This window comes from Lepus europaeus, chromosome 3 (assembly GCF_033115175.1).
Source record: "Lepus europaeus isolate LE1 chromosome 3, mLepTim1.pri, whole genome shotgun sequence".
In the NCBI taxonomy this organism is placed as follows: Eukaryota; Metazoa; Chordata; class Mammalia; order Lagomorpha; family Leporidae; genus Lepus; species Lepus europaeus.
Window position 1 is genome coordinate 142,698,297 of NC_084829.1, and position 19,881 is coordinate 142,718,177.

Consider the following 19,881-nt stretch of genomic DNA (forward strand, 5'->3'; position numbering starts at 1 on the left):
ATGGGCTGGTAAAGCAGTGGAAGATTGGTACAGTTCCTTGAGCCCTTGCAACCATGTGGGAGACCTGGATGAAGCTCCTGATTCCTGGCTTCAGCCTGGTTCAGCCCAGGCCATTGCAGCCATTTGAGGAGTGAACCAGCAGATGGCACATCTCTCCTTCTCTCTAAGTCTTCCTTCATAAGTCAATAAATCTTTATTTAAAAAAAAAAAAAAAAAGCCAATCTGAGAAGGCTACATAGAATGTGATTCCAACTATATGACGTTTTGAAAAGAGCATACTAACAGAGACAATGAGTAGACCAGTGGTTGTCAGGGGTTAAGAGTCAGGAAGGGATGAACAGATGGAAAAGGAGAGTTCTAAGGCAGTGAAACTTTGCTCTCTCTGGCTTCACCCTCTCCTGCCCCTCTTTCTCTACCTTCCTCTTACCCCTTCCTTCACTTCCTTTCCTTCTCCCTCCCCCCTTCTCTCTCTCTCTCTCTGCCTCTCAAATAAGTAGAAAATGTTTAAAGTAGTAGGCAAAAAAGACAGGCATTACTTTAAGGAATCAATAAATCCAAGAAGATAACAGGATATTTTTTTTTCTTGGTGTTACTAGAAAGTAAATATCAACTTAGAATTCTGAACCCAATCACTTATTAAATCATTAATTGAAAGTGATTAATTACTAAAAATTTCTACAGGATGCTTATCCCTCAGCAGGAAAGACACTTCTCACTAAATACTGAAGTAAAAACTCTCTCAGAAAACACATTGGTGGATGGGACAGGAATTTGGCTTAAGGGTTAAGATGCCAGTCATCCCATATTGGAGTGTCTGGCTGTGCAATACTTGGTCCTGCTCCTGACTGCAGCTTCCTGCTAGCATAATCCCTGGGAGGCAGCATTGGTGGCTCAGATGGTTTGGTTTCTATCACCCATGTGGGAGACCTAGATTGAGTTCCTGGCTTCTAGCTTCAGCTGACCACCAAGCACTGTGGTAGAGAATTCAGGGAGAGAGCCCACAACAGGAGTGCTGTCTGTGTGTCTGTCTCCTCCTGTCACCTTCCCTCCCACCTCCCCTCTGTCTCAAAGTTTTCAAAAGTCATAATTCAATTGTTTTATATATTGTATTTTTAAAATGAAAGAAAGCCTGATGTGTTATAAAATATGAGAATAACTATTTAACAGGACTTAAATTCTCTATGTATTCTTAATTGTTAAAAATTAATGTCTCTGTACACCTATTACATTTTACATTTACATCTATAAATTGGCTATTTAGTTATTTAATATAATTGTTCATTTCTATAAGCCCTGTATATTATACATCTAATTATATTTTCCTGTTGAAAAACTTTCATTGACATTTTATAAATATTGTAATATGTCATGAAAATGCAATATTTTAAGATAGTTTTATCATTGGTGAATAAGTTTAGTTTATAAAGACTAAAATAACAACAGAGTTCTTGCCTTGATACACATTTTATCTTATAAATAAGTGATATGTTAGTAAGACAGTGCTAAAGCTAATGCTGTAAAAATATAATTAGTCTGAGCATTAGGGCTTTTGTCTAGCAAATCTAGTAAATTCTGGACAGACACCTTGTGTATTTAAAAGGTTGCTCTGAGATAGGAGGATAGAGTATTAAAGCCCAAGCAAGGATTGTTAGGTATACTTGATTTTCAAATATGTCTCTCTCGCCTACACAGTGTATATATCTAAGTAAGCAGAGCCTCTTGATGTGTTCTCAAAACCCGTTAAAGATTCTGATAGATATTTTACAAGAGAGAAAATATTGAGCAGAAGCATTTTTAGGTTTAATGAATAAGAAATCTCACATCACTAAAATATAATTGTAGAAACTGTTTTTGTCTCTTAGCAATTGTTTGTGCTAGTTGTTGATTTGTATTACTTTGTAAGCAAAATTCAAAGAAATTAAAATAATTTCTGTTAAAATTGTAACATAAAATCTGATTCATAATAGGAACCAAATTATAGTCTTTTTAGTAATAGAATTCAACAAATATTTGAAGATTTACAGTGTCCTTCCTGAGTTATTGTTACATAAATATACATATACTATACATATTATCTTAGAATATAATGTATGTTTAATTCTATATACACTTATTTTAAAATATGAGACTAATGTACAATATAGCATTTTCATGTACAATACAGCAGACAGCATTTTCATGATCAGTCAGTAAACTTATTTAGCACCTACAGGTAGTACCTGGCACTGAGCTATATTGCTGAGAATATAATGTTTCAGTGATCTTTGAAAATCCTACAGTGTAATGTGGGCTGGAATTTAGTATTAGTCACCTGGATTTGATACCTACTTTGAAGTCTTTACCCTAGCTAATATCAGTTTACTACTTGTTTTTATATATGGCAAAATTAAAAGCAGCTGAGCAATTTCATTCTATTTGTGAGGGCAGCTTTATCAACAGAATTGAAACATGTCATCTGTTCATTATATTCTGTGCTCCCAGCCTTCTGGTCACTAGTCCCTGGAGTCCTTATAAACATTTCCAAAGAAAACAGTGATTATTTCAAAGGACAAGGTGACAGGATACAATGTCAGTTTTCAACTTAATCTTTAAAAATGCATTTGCAAGTGCATTCATATCTGAGATTAAATGAAATACTATTACATGTTTTTGTACCCAAATTATTTAGTTGGGTACTTACTACTCATGCATGTAACTGGAAAACTTTATAGTAGTGAATTTTAGACAATTTGTGATGATTTTTTTACAGGTTTAATTGTATATTTGAATAATACAGAATGTTGGTAAGCCTTCAAAATTTCTTACATAGGTGACACAAAACTGAAATATTTTTAAGCTCATAAATGTTAAGTAATGTAATTTTTTACAAAAAGTTTGTTATTCCTCTTTTTATCATGAAGGCTATATTTATATTCCAGCTCAAATGAGGGTTGAATGGTTTAGTCTGTGTGTTTTGTTCCATGAAGAGACAGGCTCTGTGACTCTGACATAAACATCAAGCCACTGTTCTTGTTTTCATACATATAATTTTTTATTGCAATTAATTTTCTGAAATATGAGAAATAGTTTATTGCTTCTTGAAGAAAAATCTTATATAAATTACTATGTCTTCATATATTATAGCGAAAACATTGAAGAAAATATCAAAATATGTATGGAATTGAAAAAACTCTGTTTTTACTAACTTTAAATATTTTCTTTAATCTTGACTATAAGCATTTACCTAACACAACAGAATACTTTGTATATGTTTATAAATAGGTTAATTCTCCTCTTTTTCTAGGCGATATCCGCCTCACCCCTGAGGACTTTGCAAGAGCTCAGAAGTACTGCAAATATGCCGGCAGTGCTTTGCAGTATGAAGATGTAAGCACTGCCATTCAGAATCTACAGAAAGCCCTCAAGTTACTGACAACCGGCAGAGAATGAAGCCTTTGTACAACAGATCCATGTATTTTTGGCATAAGGAACTAACTCCATTACTCTGTCTTCAGCCTATCAAGAGTACAGTTTTAAGAAAGACTTCAGTTGAATTGAATATGACAATGAAATCTGTGTGTATCAGATTCCTTTTGAAGCATTCATCAGCAGCCTCAACCAGTTTTTATTGTCCATTTAGTGGCTCCAATAATTTATGGGTACATAGGGCTGATATTGGCAAGATCCTAAAAATACCCTTTGAACCCTTCTTTAGCAAATGAAAACACAGGAAGTATGTATTGGAAATAAGCTTTATTAATTTACATACATGAAGAGAATTTTTTAAAAGCCATACTGTTTGGACAAACAGATCATATTACTTTTCTGTAAAATTCTAAATTTAATAAAAGATTCCAAAATAGTCTAGATTAGAGATTACCCTTTTGTTTTCCTTAAGACTTATAAAGCAAATACAAATGTCCTAAAGTGTTAGATTAACCTGAAAAAATTATGTTCAAAACTCAATTTTTATTCATTAAAGTTTAAAGTTGATGGAAGGAAAAGTCATTCAGTAAAGGGGTAGAATTGCTTTCAGACTTAATATTGTTAATAATGTTGGTTTCCCAAATGCTTTTCCTCATCCATTGAAGCTTAAGGTGAATTGGTATTTGCTGCATCAGCAGTCTGACTGCATGTCATAGAGAATGAAAAACAGAGATCTGTAGAGATGCCTGAAGACTTGGTGCTTTTAAGTTAAGATTCTTCTCAGCTGCTGTGGAGTAGGTTCCATAGAGTGCACAGCTGTGAATGATTCAGAAGATTTATTAGACTTAAGATACTCCATTGTTAAGTTTATAAATTTTGTGGGAAATTATGGACTTACTGTGTCACCTGAATTTGCTGTGTAAAAAAAAAAAATAAATACAAGGATTATTTTTAGTTCAAAATTACTGTAAAGCCAGATGTCTGTTTTGATTTGCATGGCAAAATTGTCAATATTTTAAGTCATTGTCTTTAGTTACAGAAATATGGATACTTCTAGAGTAAGAAGCATTTTTTTGAAACAAGGTAAATATGATAGATTTACCATAAATGTATCTGGTTCCTGTCATTCATGCCACTAACATTGAAATTCTTTAACGAAGTCAACAATTGGCTGGCCATCTGTTGTGTAAAGTCTTTTTAAACAAAACCATATCCATTAATTTCTATTTTATATGTGGTTACTTTCCACAACTGCAGAGTTGTATGTCTTGCAAGTCTAAAATAATGTCTGGCCCTTGAAGAAAAAGTTTACTGACATTTATTCTAACATGCTGTTTGAAAGAAAATGAATCACTAACTCATAATCACTTCTGCCTGTTTTTCTCTGCATCAGTGTGATGTTGTTGTACAGGGTTTGGGAGAAGAAATCTGTACACCAAACGAACTGTTCTAATTATTGCACAAAACATGCCTTCTATGTGAACATTCGTAAGGCTCAGCATTTGCATCTAGTGCTGTGGTATAGTTCCTTAGAACATTATTTTCACAATAAGTATGACTAGGATTATCTTTAGTGTCACAAGAGGTAAGTACAGTTCAGCACACATTTTAATTCAAACTTTAACAGGTCTGAACACTGAAAAGTAAAGCTACCACCTCTTTCATACCTTTCCTGTTGGCTTCTAATTGAGAGAGCCTGTTGATGGAAGGAGACATGCAGAAGCCATGGAGTCCATGATTAGTGGGCTACATGGTGTAAGGGAATCCTCTGGGGAGATAATACCACTAACCCTCTCAGCATTTGTCATGAGAATTAAATGAGATACAATTTATGAAGTGCTTAGTACATGATATTATTCCATAAATGTTACTGTTAACTTTAATGCTATGATGTTAATTGTTAATAATAATTTATTTCTCAAATATCAGGAAATCCCATTGTCTATGTGGCTGAATGCTTCAGAATGTTTTCTTGCATGAAAAGACTGAACTGTATAATGATTTTTAACTCTTGTGTGTATTTCTTTATATAAATACTGGTGATAAAATTAGGAAGAATTTTCTATGTAATACTAAGATAAGCAGTTTTCATTGATTCATTCAACAGGTCTTTATTGAGTTGCTACTATGTGCCTGAATTGTTCTTTGCAAGAAGAAACAGAAAACAAGGAAGGAGGTTTGGATCACTACCTCATCCAGTTTGCATTCTAATGCGGAAAGAAACAGACAAATTTAATAAAGTGTATATCACGTATGGTACAGGACCAGTGGTTCTCAAAGATTGTTAGGAATGCAAACCTTAGGTCCTACCCAAGTCCTAGCAAATCATATCAAGGAATGAGGCTGAGAATTCTAAGCTTTAAAGGATGCTTTGTAGTCCCTAACAATTTGCATATTTAGCCCTACCTAAATCAGAAAGGTTTGAGTATCAAAAGAGATTTTCTTGAAGCAGTGATTCTCAAAAGATGTCCCTGCGCCATCTGCATAGTCATCACCTGGGAACTTGCTAGAAATTTCTGGGGATCACATGTCAGGGAAATTCTGCATTAGGTAGTGATAAATGCTGTGGAGAAAACAAGTGCAGGATAGGTGAGGATTTGTTGTGAGTAGACATACTAATTTTTAAACAGGGTAGTCAGGATAGACCTGCCTGAGGTAGCAGTTGAGCAACAATGAAAGCGGGAGATACATGGAGAAAGAGCATTCCCAGCAGGATACCCCAGCTTTTGTAATTGAGTAAGATGAGGAGCTGTGAAAGGTGAGCAGAAGAGTAGCCAGATAACGGCTGAACTTTTAAAAAGATTGTGTGAGCTTCTATGTTGAGAATGGACCAAAGGGAGGGTTAAGTTGAAAGTTGAGAAGCCAGTTAAAAGATCATTGGGATAAACTTAAACCTCTGGTCACCATGGAGGTATAAAGATGTGATTGGTGTGTGATCACACCCCTACTTTTTTTTTTTTTTTTTTTTTTTTTTTTTTTTTTTTTTTTTAAGTAAAACCATAGGATTTCTGTGAACTGATGTGAAGTAGGAATGTAAGAGGAATGAGGCTTGACTCCTGGCTTTTAGCTTGTAAGCCTGGAAGCTGATATTTAGGTTGAAGTATAGTGTACCCAGGTTCTGGTGATCATCCTAGGTAAAACTGATGAGTGTTTGGGGGGTGGGGCGTGGAATAAGACAAAGTTGTACCTACAGTGGGAGCTCTAGGAACAGTTCCCATGGTTAGCATAACCAAGGAAATTTACTGCCTTCTACATTATACCAAAAAGACTCTAGTTACAAATCTTAAAAATTAAAATCCTGGGATGTTCATAGAATTTACTTATATACAACTTGTAGAAATCAGAGGATTTTGTGTAAATATTAAAACGTTGCATACTGTTGCTTCTATAGCAGCATTGTTAGAAATACCTTCAGCTGTAAAAGAATAGTAACTGGAGCTGAGGGATTTTTGTGAACATGACTAGTATTTGAGTGCTTGCTTTATACCTGACACTATTCTAAGTAGTTCGTGTATATTAATTTGTTTAATCTTGCCAGTGGTTCTAAGAGGTAAGCCTTATTATCTCTGTCATACAAATGAGGAAAGGGAGCTGCATGGAGAAAAATGTACCTAAGAGAGCCCAACATTTCTAATATCAGACTCCCTGTTTCAGATCATAGGAAGTATCACCCATGTAAGTAAATCATGTTACATTATTGTAAGTACAATGAGGTGTTGAAGTGAGTTCCACATTATCAGAGTCATTGAACAGTTCCTGTTACTAGTAGGAGGTATAGCAACTGGGTTTTCCTGTTATCTTGGCAATATGTTTCAAAGGACCATGGGTAAGACGGTGAGCACAGGGCATGAACATACTGACTTCGATATAATCATCAGTTATTTCCTCAATTAATCTTTGACCTGAAAGTCTGAGGACAAGAGTCCCTGGCTCTTGAGATACCAAGTGTTGGGGGACAGAGATAGCAATATTCCATGAACATAGCTTCATGAACAGGCCTCATAAAATGCCAACAGGCATTCGTTTGCAAAAAAATAATTATTGAGTATCTACCACCAAAGTTTAACACAATAATGCCTTTTTTAGAAATTGACTTTGCTGCCGGCGCCGCGGCTCACTAGGCTAATCCTCCGCCTTGCGGCGCCGGCACACCGGGTTCTAGTCCCGGTCGGGGCACCGATCCTGTCCCGGTTGCCCCTCTTCCAGGCCAGCTCTCTGCTGTGGCTAGGGAGTGCAGTGGAGGATGGCCCAAGTCCTTGGGTCCTGTACCCCATGGGAGACCAGGAAAAGCACCTGGCTCCTGCCATCGGAACAGCGCGGTGCGCCGGCCGCAGCGCGCTACCGCGGCGGCCATTGGAGGGTGAACCAACGGCAAAAGGAAGACCTTTCTCTCTGTCTCTCTCTCTCACTGTCCACTCTGCCTGTCAAAAAAAAAAAAAAAAAAAAAAAGAAATTGACTTTGCTGAGCAAAGTTAGAGAAGGGCTCACAAGAGAGGTTTGTCAGGCAGAGAAACAAGAAATCAGCAGAGAAAAACATGAGCAACACCATAGAGGAAAAAATGCTGGAAATTAAGGGAACTCAATTGATTACTGCTTATACAGATGGTCTATGGGAACAAGGAGTTGTACATATGAGATCCCACAGGTGAGGGAGGTGTTGAGGACTGAATTGTGCATTTCAGAATTCATGTTTGGAAGTCCTAACCGCTGTTGTGAAATATTTGGAGATTGACCTTCCAGGAGACCCGTAAGGTTAAATGAAGTCATAAAGGTGGGCCCTTATTCTGTAGAACTGATATCCTTAAAAGAACAGCAAGACACCAGAGCTTGCTCTCTCTCATAAATACAGGCCATATGAGGACACAAAGGGGCTCAAATACCCTCTTAACCGTATTGGTTATCTGCTTTATCAGTAATTCATGGAACTATTCTGTCTCTATCCCTCAGCTATGTTACTTGTGTTGTGGTATGGGTGTATTCAAAGCCCCTGGAGAAAGAAGAAGAGATTTGGATTTTTCTATTGTTCAGTGATTAGATACCTGTATATAGTACTTTCTTTAAAAAAAAAAAAAAAGGAATACCCCTGTAATATCAATACTTTGGCAAAATTACTATTTATTTCACCATTTGATGTATGCTTGACTTTATTTACATATATTTCCTCCATTAAATGCTAAGATTCTTGATTTCTAAGGACCATTTATGCATCTGTGAATCCCAAGTAATTCTCCTGAAACTTGGTATGTATTAAGTATCCCTAACTAGTGAGATTAATAGATGACTAGGTGCAAAATTATATTGAAACCAAATAAAAATTAGTTACATTAAGAAATGTCTGTTCTCGAGAATCGTAGTGTGAGATAAATTACATCAAAAGTTCTGAAATTTGTCAGTCTGTTATCCAAAAAACCTTCATTTCACAACATCAGAATATTGGAGTATTAGAGAGTCCGTGCCACCCAGAAAGTCTCAGTTTGTAATTCATAGCAGTAAATCAGCTGTGATCAAAACACTAATATCCTAGTCATTGCATACATGTTCTCTGTTGGCAGCTTACATGTTCTTGGTCTGTCTACTCTAGCAGAGATTAATATAATCAAGCCCAATATTTACCAAAATTGTGTGGAATGAAAACTTTATATATAAAACTATAAAAAACTATAGATATAAAGTAAGGAAATTGTACCTGAAAGATATTTTTTCACATGAATGAACAAATGAAGATTGTGATCATAGAGATTGAGATTTGAATACTTTGAGGAAATACATTGAGATTTGAACACTGGGGAAACTCAGAGGTCCTGATTTTTTCTGCCTACTGAGCCAAAACTGAAGAAAAGGTGTGAAGATTATGGAACTGTGGGCACAGGGCAATGCAATGCAGAGTAGTTCTGTTCTTAGTCTGAAAGCTGAGGGTCTTTTCCAGTCATTGCCACAATCTGGTCTGTCCGTCAGCAAAAGAAGCCTTCCCCTCCCAATCCCTGGGCCATAGTTTTCCCACATTAACATGAGTACGCACAGATGGACTTCTAAGGTTTCTTGATGAGCTAAAAATCTTCAAGTTTCAGAGTAATACTAAGGATTTCGGCAGACAAGTTTTCTGATTAACCTGTGATCCTTGAATCACTCCTCATCTTAACCAGGCACATTATTTCATATTTCAGATGTTAAATCCTGACATCCATCTTATTCAGCTCTTGACATATGTTAACATGCTATACATGCAATAAATAAACCCTTTAAATAAAGTTGAAATCAAAGTCCAGGACAGCAAAACCATTGCAGTTTCTTCAGACAGGGAGTTTGCTTCTGTCAATGCAGACTGCCAATGGGCACAAACCTGACAAAGAAGATCGCCAGGAATAAAGAGTCATCTCAAATTAATAAGATGGTCAGTTACTATCAAGGGGACACCATCCTAAGATTATGTCCCTACCAATAGAATGAGCTTCAAAAAGCTGAGGCAAAAACTAATATGAGAATCCAAAACCATCAGAAATCTGAGCTGTGTCAGCATCATGATGGTCAGTCAGTAAAGTCTGTGCAACATTCCAAATTCTGAAAAACTCTGAAATCTGGACTTTTTTTATAAACTTATGTCTTAAGCATTTAAGATAAGAGGTAATCACCCTGCACAATTGCAAGAAAAAATAGATTCTTAACACCATCTCAATAATTGATAGAAAAGTAGGTTTGTATACTGGACTCAAAATGGTCCTTATGACCATGAATAAAATAAATGTTTGGTTTGGTTTGGATTTTTGCAGTGGATTCCTTTTCCTCATTTTCTTTTAGGGCAACTTCTAAATAGGATAGTATGGAAATGACCCACAGAACCTATTTTTCTCTTGATTAGAGATTTTATTTCCATGTATGGGAATATTGGAAACAGCACTTCTGCCTTTTTTGCTCCTCAATTTAAATGGAAACACATGGTGGGGTTATTTACAAATGAGTATTTATGCATATTGAGAATACATACTTTTTCAGTACTGTGCTAAGATAAATTATAGACATTCCCTGATAGTCTCTAAGTATTTCAAAACAGTCTGCCAACCGAGTAATTTTCCAGAAAAAACTTTATTCTAGGTTATTATAGTAAAAGCTCTTAGACCAATTCACTATTTTTGGTATCATTTATGAAAAAAGGTCAACATTGTAAAGACAGTGGCATACAGAATCCTATTAAATATGTATTGTGTATATGTGTGTGTGTAAAGCTGACTTAAAAATTAAGTTCAGAAGCAGCCATTTGGCCTATCAGTTAAGATGCCAGTGTCCCACATCAGAGCACCTGACTCATGCTACTAGCTTCTGCTTCATGCTAATGCACACCCAGAGAGGCAGTGGTAGTGGCTCAATTAATTGGATTTCAGATACAAAAATAGGAATCCTGTGTTGTGTTCCCAGCTCCCAGCTTTGGCCACAACCCTGCTGTTGCAGGTTTTTAGATAGTAAAACAGTGAATTCTCTCTCTCTCTCTCTCTCTCTCTCTCTCTCTCTCTCTCTCTCTCTGTCTCTCCCTGGCAAATAAATAAAGCTTTAAAAGATAAATTCATTTTGCTTCAAAAATTTTTGAAATCCATACATAAGAGGGGACTTCAAAACATTTCCTGAAAATACATATTCTGAAAAGCTACGAGTGTGTTTTAGGAATGTTTGCTTTGCAATACACTTACCTTTTAATCCCATCTTTCCATGTTTTGAGTACCCTGTGTTTATACATATAATGCTTTCGAAAATAATTTTTAAATTACTATTGGGAAGGAGCCAAGATGGCGGAAGAGTGAGGGCATGCACCAACAGTCCAGGAAAAGATAGTTTAACAAAAGTGGAGTTACTGTACCCTCAGGAAGAGATTCAGAAAAAAAACTGCAGAGGAAACTCTTCCAGATCTAGTGGATGTGACACAGAAGACCTACGGGGAGAGCAAGGTGGCCCACTGCCACGCCGAGCCGCACCGTGGGAGCCGCGGGAGCCCCAAGAGCGGGGAACCCAGTGAGCCCAGCCACAGAAGCCCAGCCGCAGAATTTGAGCCCGAGCACTGGAAGGAAAGGTAACCTGAGACATTGGCCAGGAAGGGGAGAGAGTAGTCTAAGGTACCCATGAGGGGGAACTGCACCAGGCAGACTGGAGGAGAGAAAAAAAGCAAATAAGGGGAACTGGCAGGGTCACTAGCCTCTCTCTCTCCACTCACCTTACAAAGACGAGCAAGACAAAGAGCAGTTACCATTTTACATATGTAAGACAAACTCCATAACCTAGGCAACCCGGTGAGCTGTGTGGAATTTCTTCCCAACTGAATCTAAAAAAAAAAAAAAAAAAAAAAAAAGGAGAGAACAAGACAGCAAGCCAGAGAACAATCTGGATGAGTCACCTTGGGCAAACCCTTAACCCTGAAGAACCAAACAGAACTCATTGGCCACACCTCCAAGATGCCAAACAAATGTAGAAACCAAGGTAACAAGAGCAAGGAAGACACTATGATGCCCCCAAATGAACAAGACCCCCCAATCCAAGATTATGAAGATGAAGAGATAGAGGAAATGCAAGAAGCAGATCTCAAAAAACTGATAAGAACATTAAGAAGTTCTCAAAAACAAATTCTTGAACTACAGAAATCCTTAATGGACAAGATAGAAAATCTCTCTCGTGAAAATGAAATATTAAGAAGGAATCAAAATGAAATGAAACAACTAGTAGAACATGAAACTGTGATAGTGACGAGAAACCATAATGAAATGAAGAACTCAATAGATCAAATGACAAACACATTAGAAAGCCTCAAAAACAGAATGGGTGAAGCAGAAGAGAGAATATCGGAATTAGAAGACAGAGAACAGGAAAGGAAACAATCAAATCAAAGAAAAGAAGAAGAAATCAGAAATCTAAAAAATACTGTCAGGAATCTACAGGATACTATTAAAAAACCCAACATTCGGATTCTAGGAGTACCTGAAGGCATGGAGAGGGAGAAAGGATTAGAAGGCCTTTTTAGTGAGATACTAGCAGAAAATTTCCCAAGTTTGGAGAAGGAAAGAGATATCCTAGTACAGGAAGCTCATAGAACCCCTAATAAACATGACCAAAAGAGATCCTCACCACGACACGTCGTAATCAAACTCACCACAGTGAAACATAAAGAAAAGATCCTAAAATGTGCAAGAGAGAAACGCCAGATTACTCTCAGAGGATCTCCAACTAGACTCACAGCTGACTTCTCTTCAGAAACCCTACAAGCTAGGAGAGAATGGCGAGACATAGCCCAGGTACTAAGAGAGAAAAACTGCCAGCCCAGAATATTATATCCTGCAAAGCTCTCATTTATGAATGAAGGTGAAATAAAGACCTTTCACAGCAAACAGAAATTGAAAGAATATGTCACCACTCGTCCAGCCCTGCAAAAGATGCTTAAAGATGTGTTACATACAGAAACACAGAAACACGGTCACCAATATGAAAGAAGGTAAAGGAAGGAAACCTCACAGCAAAAGATCACAGAAAGTTCAAAGCATATATTAGAAAATATCTTTGGCAAATGGCAGGGCAAAGTTACTCCTTCTCAATAGTCACATTGAATGTTAATGGCTTGAACTGTCCAGTTAAAAGACACCAATTGGCTGATTGGGTTAAGGAACAAAACCCATCTTTTTGCTGCTTACAAGAAACTCATCTATCCAACAATGATCCATACAGGCTGAAAGTGAAAGGCTGGAAAAAGATATACCATGCCAACAGAAATAAAAAAAGAGCGGGCGTAGCCATCTTAATATCGGACAACATAAACTTTACCACAAAAACTGTTAGGAGGGACAAAGAGGGGCACTATATAATGATTAAGGGATCCATTCAACAGGAAGATATAATGATTATCAATGTATATGCACCTAATTACAGGGCACCAGCTTATTTAAAAGACTTGTTAAGGGACTTAAAGGGAGACTTAGACCCCAATACAATAGTACTGGGGGACTTCAATACTCCACTCTCAGAGATAGACAGATCAACAGGACAGAAGATCAACAAGGAGACAGTAGATTTAAATGACACTATAGCCCAAATGGATCTAACAGATATCTACAGAACATTTCATCCTACATCTAAGGACTTTACATTCTTCTCAGCAGTACATGGAACCTTCTCTAGGATTGACCACATACTAGGCCATAAAGCAAGTTTCAGCAAATTCAAAAGAATTAGAATCATACCATGCAACTTCTCAGACCACAAAGGAATGAAATTGGAAATTAGCAACTCAGGAATCCCTAGAGCACGTGCAAACACATGGAGATTGAACAACATGCTCATGAATGAACAATGGGTCATAGAAGAAATTAAAAGAGAAATCAAAAATTTTCTGGAAGTAAATGAGGATAACAGCACAACATACCAAAACCTATGCGATAAAACAAAAGCTGTGTTAAGAGGAAAGTTTATATCAATAGGTGCCTACATCAAGAAATTGGAAAGGCACCAAATAGATGAGCTTTCAAGTTATCTCAAGGATCTAGAAAATCTGCAGCAAACCAAACCCAAACCCAGTAGGAGAAGAGAAATAATTAAAATCAGAGAAGAAATCAACAGGATTGAATCCAAAAAAAATTACAAAAAATCAGCCAAATGAGGAGCTGGTTTTTTGAAAAAATAAACAAAATCGACACCCCATTGGCCCAACTAACTAAAAAAAGAAGAGAAAAGACCCAAATCAATAGGATCAGAGATGAAAAGGGAAACGTAACAACAGACACCACAGAAATAAAAAGAATCATCAGAAATTACTACAAGGACTTGTATGCCAGCAAACAGGGAAATCTATCAGAAATGGACAGATTCTTGGACACATACAACCTCCCTAAATTGAGCCAGGAAGACATAGAAAACCTAAACAGACCAATAACTGACACAGAAATTGAAACAGTAATAAAGGCCCTCCCAACAAAGAAAAGCCCAGGGCCAGATGGATTCACTGCTGAGTTCTACCAGACATTTAGAGAAGAACTAACTCCAATTCTTCTCAAACTATTCAGAACAATCGAAAAAGAGGGAATCCTCCCAAATTCTTTCTATGAAGCCAGCATCACCTTAATTGCTAAGCCAGAAAAAGATGCAACATTGAAAGAGAATTACAGACCAATATCCCTGATGAACATAGATGCAAAAATACTCAATAAAATTCTGGCCAATAGAATGCAACAACACATGAGAAAGATCATCCACCCAGACCAAGTGGGATTTATCCCTGGTATGCAGGGATGGTTCAATGTTCACAAAACAATCAACATAATACACTACATTAACAGACTGCAGAAGAAAAACCATATGATTCTCTCAATAGACGCAGAGAAAGCATTTGATAAAATACAACACCCTTTCATGATGAAAACTCTAAGCAAACTGGGTATGGAAGGAACATTCCTCAATACAATCAAAGCAATATATGAAAAACCCACGGCCAACATCCTATTCAATGGAGAAAAGTTGGAAACATTTCCGCTGAGATCTGGTACCAGACAGGGATGCCCACTCTCACCACTGCTATTCAATATAGTTCTGGAAGTTTTGGCCAGAGCTATTAGGCAAGAAAAAGAAATTAAAGGGATACAAATCGGGAAGGAAGAACTCAACCTATCCCTCTTTGCAGATGATATGATTCTTTATTTAGGGGACCCAAAGAACTCTACTAAGAGGCTGCTGGAACTCATCGAAGAGTTTGGCAAAGTAGCAGGATATAAAATCAATGCACAAAAATCAACAGCCTTTGTATACACAGGCAATGCCACAGCTGAGGAAGAACTTCTAAAATCAATCCCATTCACAATAGCTACAAAAACAATCAAATACCTTGGAATAAACTTAACCAAAGACGTTAAAGATCTCTACAATGAAAACTACAAAACCTTAAAGAAAGAAATAGAAGAGGATACCAAAAAATGGAGAAATCTTCCATGCTCATGGATTGGAAGAATCAACATCATCAAAATGTCTATTCTCCCAAAAGCAATTTATACATTCAATGCAATACCCATTAAGATACCAAAGACCTTCTTCTCAGATCTGGAAAAAATGATGCTGAAATTCATATGGAGACACAGAAGACCTCGAATAGCCAAAGCAATCCTGTACAACAAAAACAAAGCCGGAGGCATCACAATACCTGATTTTAGGACATACTACAGGGCAGTTGTTATCAAAACAGCATGGTACTGGTACAGAAACAGATGGATAGACCAATGGAACAGAATAGAAACACCAGAAATCAATCCAAACATCTCAGCCAACTTATATTTGACCAAAGATCCAAACCTAATCCCTGGAATAAGGACAGTCTATTCAATAAATGGTACTGGGAAAATTGGATTTCCACGTGCAGAAGCTTGAAGCAAGACCCATACCTTTCACCTTACACAAAAATTCGCTCAACATGGATTAAAAACTTAAATCTAAGACCGGACACCATCAAATTATTAGAGAGCATTGGAGAAATCCTGCAAGATATAGGCACAGGCAAAGACTTCTTGGAAAATACTCCAGCTGCACAGGCAGTCAAAGCCAAAATTAACATTTGGGATTGCATCAAATTGAGAAGTTTCTGTACTTCAAAAGAAACAGTCAGGAAAGTGAAGAGGCAACCGACAGAATGGGAAAAAATATTTGCAAATTATACTACAGATAAAGGATTGATAACCAGACTCTACAAAGAAATCAAGAAACTCCACAACAACAAAACAAACAACCCACTTAAGAGATGGGCCAAGGACCTCAACAGACATCTTTCCAAAGAGGAAATCCAAATGGCCAACAGACACATGAAAAAATGTTCAAGATCACTAGCAATCAGGGAAATGCAAATCAAAACCGCAAGGAGGTTTCACCTCACCCCGGTGAGAATAGCTCACATTCAGAAATCTACCAACAACAGATGCTGGAGAGGATGTGGGGGAAAAGGGACACTAACCCACTGTTGGTGGGAATGCAAACTGGTTAAGCCACTATGGAAGTCAGTCTGGAGATTCCTCAGAAACCTGAATATAACCCTACCATTCAACCCAGCCATACCACTCCTTGGAATTTACCCAAAGGAAATTAAATTGGCAAACAAAAAAGCCATCTGCACCTTCATGTTTATTGCAGCTCAATTCACAATAGCTAAGACCTGGAACCAACCCAAATGCCCATCAACAGTAGACTGGATAAAGAAATTATGGGACATGTACTCTATAGAACACTATACAGCAGCCAAAAACAATGAAATCCAGTCATTTGCAACAAGATGGAGAAATCTGTAAAACATCATGCTGAGTGATAAGCCAGTCCCAAAGAGACAAATATCATTTGTTTTCCCTGGTCGGTGACAACTGACTGAGCACCAAAGGGAAACCTGTGGAAATGAAATGGACACTATGAGAAATAGTGACTTGATCAGCTCTTGTCCTGACTGTTGATGTACAATGTAATACTTTGTCCCTTTTAGTATTTTTTTGTCCTAGTACTATTGGTTGAACTCTGTAATTAACACACAATTATTCTTAGGTGTTTAAATTTTAACTGAAAAGTGATCCCTGTTAAATTTAAGAGTGGGAATAAGAGAGGGAGGAGATGTACAGTTGGGGACATGCTCAATCAGACTTGCCCCAAATGATGGAGTTAGAAACGTGCCAGGGGATTCCAATTCAATCCCATCAAGGTGGCATGTACCAATGCCATCTCACTACTCCAGGTGATCAATTTCAGTTCACAATTGATCACACTGATAGATCTAAGAGTCAAAGGGATCACACAAACAAGACTAATGTCTGCTAAAACTAACTGATAAAACCAAAAAAGGGAGAGAAGGATCCAACATGGGGAGCGGGATACACAGCAGACTCATAGAATGGCAGATGTCCTAAACAACACTCTGGCCTCAGAATCAGCCCTTAAGGCATTTGGATCTGGCTGAAGAGCCTATGAGAGTATTTTATGCATGGAAAGCCAAGACACCATGGGAAAAAAAAAAAGAAGAAGAAGAAGAAGACCTAAATGAAGGATCTCAGTGAGTGTGATCCCAGTGAAAAAATGGGGCCATCAATGTAGGAGGTACCTTTCTCTGAAGGGAGGAGAGAACTTCCACTTTGACTATGGCCCTGTCGGAATAAGATCGAAGTCGGCGAACCCTAAAGGCTTCCATAGCCTTGGCAACTCATGGCTAGAGCCTAGGGAGATTACTGACGCCATAAACAAGAGTGTTAAATTTTTAAATCAACATCAGGAGTCACTGTGTACTTACGTCCCATGTGGGATCTGTCCTTAATGGGTTGTCCAATGTGAAGTTTTGATATAGCTAGTACTGAAACAGTATTTTTATTCTTTGTGTTTATGTGTGGGTGCAAACTGATGAAATCTTTACTTAGTGTATACTGAATCGATCTTCTGTATATAAAGATAATTGAAAATGAAAAAAAAACCTTTGGTGTTAAATTGGAAATTACATAGATAATTAACCTTTTTAAAAAAATATCATGTAGGATCTCTGTCATTAATGTGCTGTACACTGTTATTTAATGCTATAACTAGTACTCCAACAGTATTTTTTCACTTTGTGTTGCTATGTGAGGGCAAGCTATTGAAATCTTTATATATACTAAACTGATTTTCTGTATATAAAGAGAATTGAAAATGAATCTTGATGTGAATGGAAGAGGAGAGGGAGCGGGAAAGGGGAGGATTGCGGGTGGGAGGGAAGTTATGGGGGGGAAGCCATTGTAATCCATAAGCTGTACTTTGGAAATTTATATTCATTAAATAAATAAATAAATAAATAAATAAATAAAAGCTTTACAAACAAAACTAAAAAAAATTACTATTGGAACAAAAAGCAAAGAAAGTGGGAATAATTTATTTTCTATCCTAATTCTTCTACTAAGAATGGTAATTTTTTTTTTTTTTTTGCTGCTTCCATATTGGGCAGTTGTTGGTCTACAAAATGAACTGCAAAAGGTCAGAGAATTTCTTATGAATGATCTTTGACTTTCTGAATGGACACAACAAGTTTTCAATCCATTTTACTCCAATAGGCTTTGGTTAAGAAGTCATGAAATGGTGCTAGGCTCATAGCTCAGCAGGTTAAGCCACCACTTGCGATGCTGGCATCCCATATGGGTGCCAGTTTGAGTCCTGGTCATAGAAGATATTTCTCTCTCTCCTCTAACTTTGCTTTTCAAATATATAAATAAATCTTTTTTTAAAAATGCAGTGCAGACCACTGTGTTGTATACCCTGACTTCACAAAGTTTCACTGGGTATCTCTGCCACTCAGGAGCTCAAAATCTAAGGACACAGATGTGCACAAATAACCTATTCAAAGGCATAGTTGGAGTACCACAAAAGAAACGCTAATTCTTTGTTGTTGAAACAATATTTTTCCCTTCACACTGGGATAACTGAGGCACAGTTCATTGGATGGTAGCATTGGAATTTCACCTTTTAAACTGAACAGGATTCCAATAGAGAATGTGAGATGGGTAATTAAGATGAAAGAGAAGTGTAAGAGGGAATTTATACTGGTGGAAAAGCACATAACTTTTGACAGTTGCAGCAAAATAGCCATCTTAGTCCTGAGGAGAGCCTACCCAATAAAAGTAGTACAGTCAGATGTCTCCACTTAGATAGGCAAGTACTCTGAATGTGCTGTTTTATTCATATAGCTGACAATTACAATAGTAATTGTCTTTTGCATATTTTAACGATAGAAATGTGTTGCTCATGGGTCTCCAGGGTGGGAAGTCCAAGGTCATCAGATTTAGTGCCTGGTGAGGACCTAGTCTCTGCCTCAGATGGTGCCTTTTGCTCATGCTCGCAGGTGGAAAAGGGTAGACAAGCTCCTTGGGGTCTCTTTAATAAAGACTTTAATTCTCATCATGAGACCTGCACTCTTGCGATTTAATCACCTCCAAGCCCTTAATATTGGGGGTTAGATTTCAACTGAGGTGTTTTGGAGGGACACAGACATTCAGACCATAGCATACCTGTAGCACAGTTTTCATAGTTAGAGGTGAGTTCTTTGGGGATCATACAGCATCTTACTCATTTTCATAGCTGTATTGTTCACTGTATATCTTAACAAATATGAATATTAATCATTTGCAAATCAATGAACAAACTAAATGTATTTCTTATCAGGTATCCAGAAAGACAAAACACATGACAAAAATTCAGGTCTAAATCCCTTCCCATATTTTTATTCTTTCTGAAACTAAACATGCAGATCTGAAGCTGAACCTGCCTGTATAAACTCCAGTCCTCTTAATGACCTTCATATGCTCTGCTCCATGACACTAAAAGTCAAAGGCAGAGATGAGTTCACCATAGGGAAGGGATGGTTGTAGAGCAGACAGGGCTACACAGGACTGGAGGAGAGTGAGGGAGGAGGGAAAGGGAAGCAGGTTAAGAGGTGGAATATTCTACCCAGAGTCTTAAAGGATCAAAGTGAGGGTGCAT

The 19,881-nt window shown here is 37.3% G+C and overlaps 1 protein-coding gene across 1 annotated transcript in view; it reads left to right on the top strand.

The window, feature by feature from the left end:
• Nucleotides 1-6,358, top strand: part of VTA1 (vesicle trafficking 1) — a 94,655-nt gene extending 88,297 nt beyond the window's left edge. The window contains exon 8 of the mRNA XM_062186850.1: nucleotides 3,284-6,358. Within this exon, the coding sequence (XP_062042834.1) occupies nucleotides 3,284-3,429 (146 nt within the window). The 3' untranslated portion in view covers nucleotides 3,430-6,358. The remainder of the gene's footprint in view (nucleotides 1-3,283) is intronic.
• Nucleotides 6,359-19,881: the final 13,523 nt, after the last annotated feature.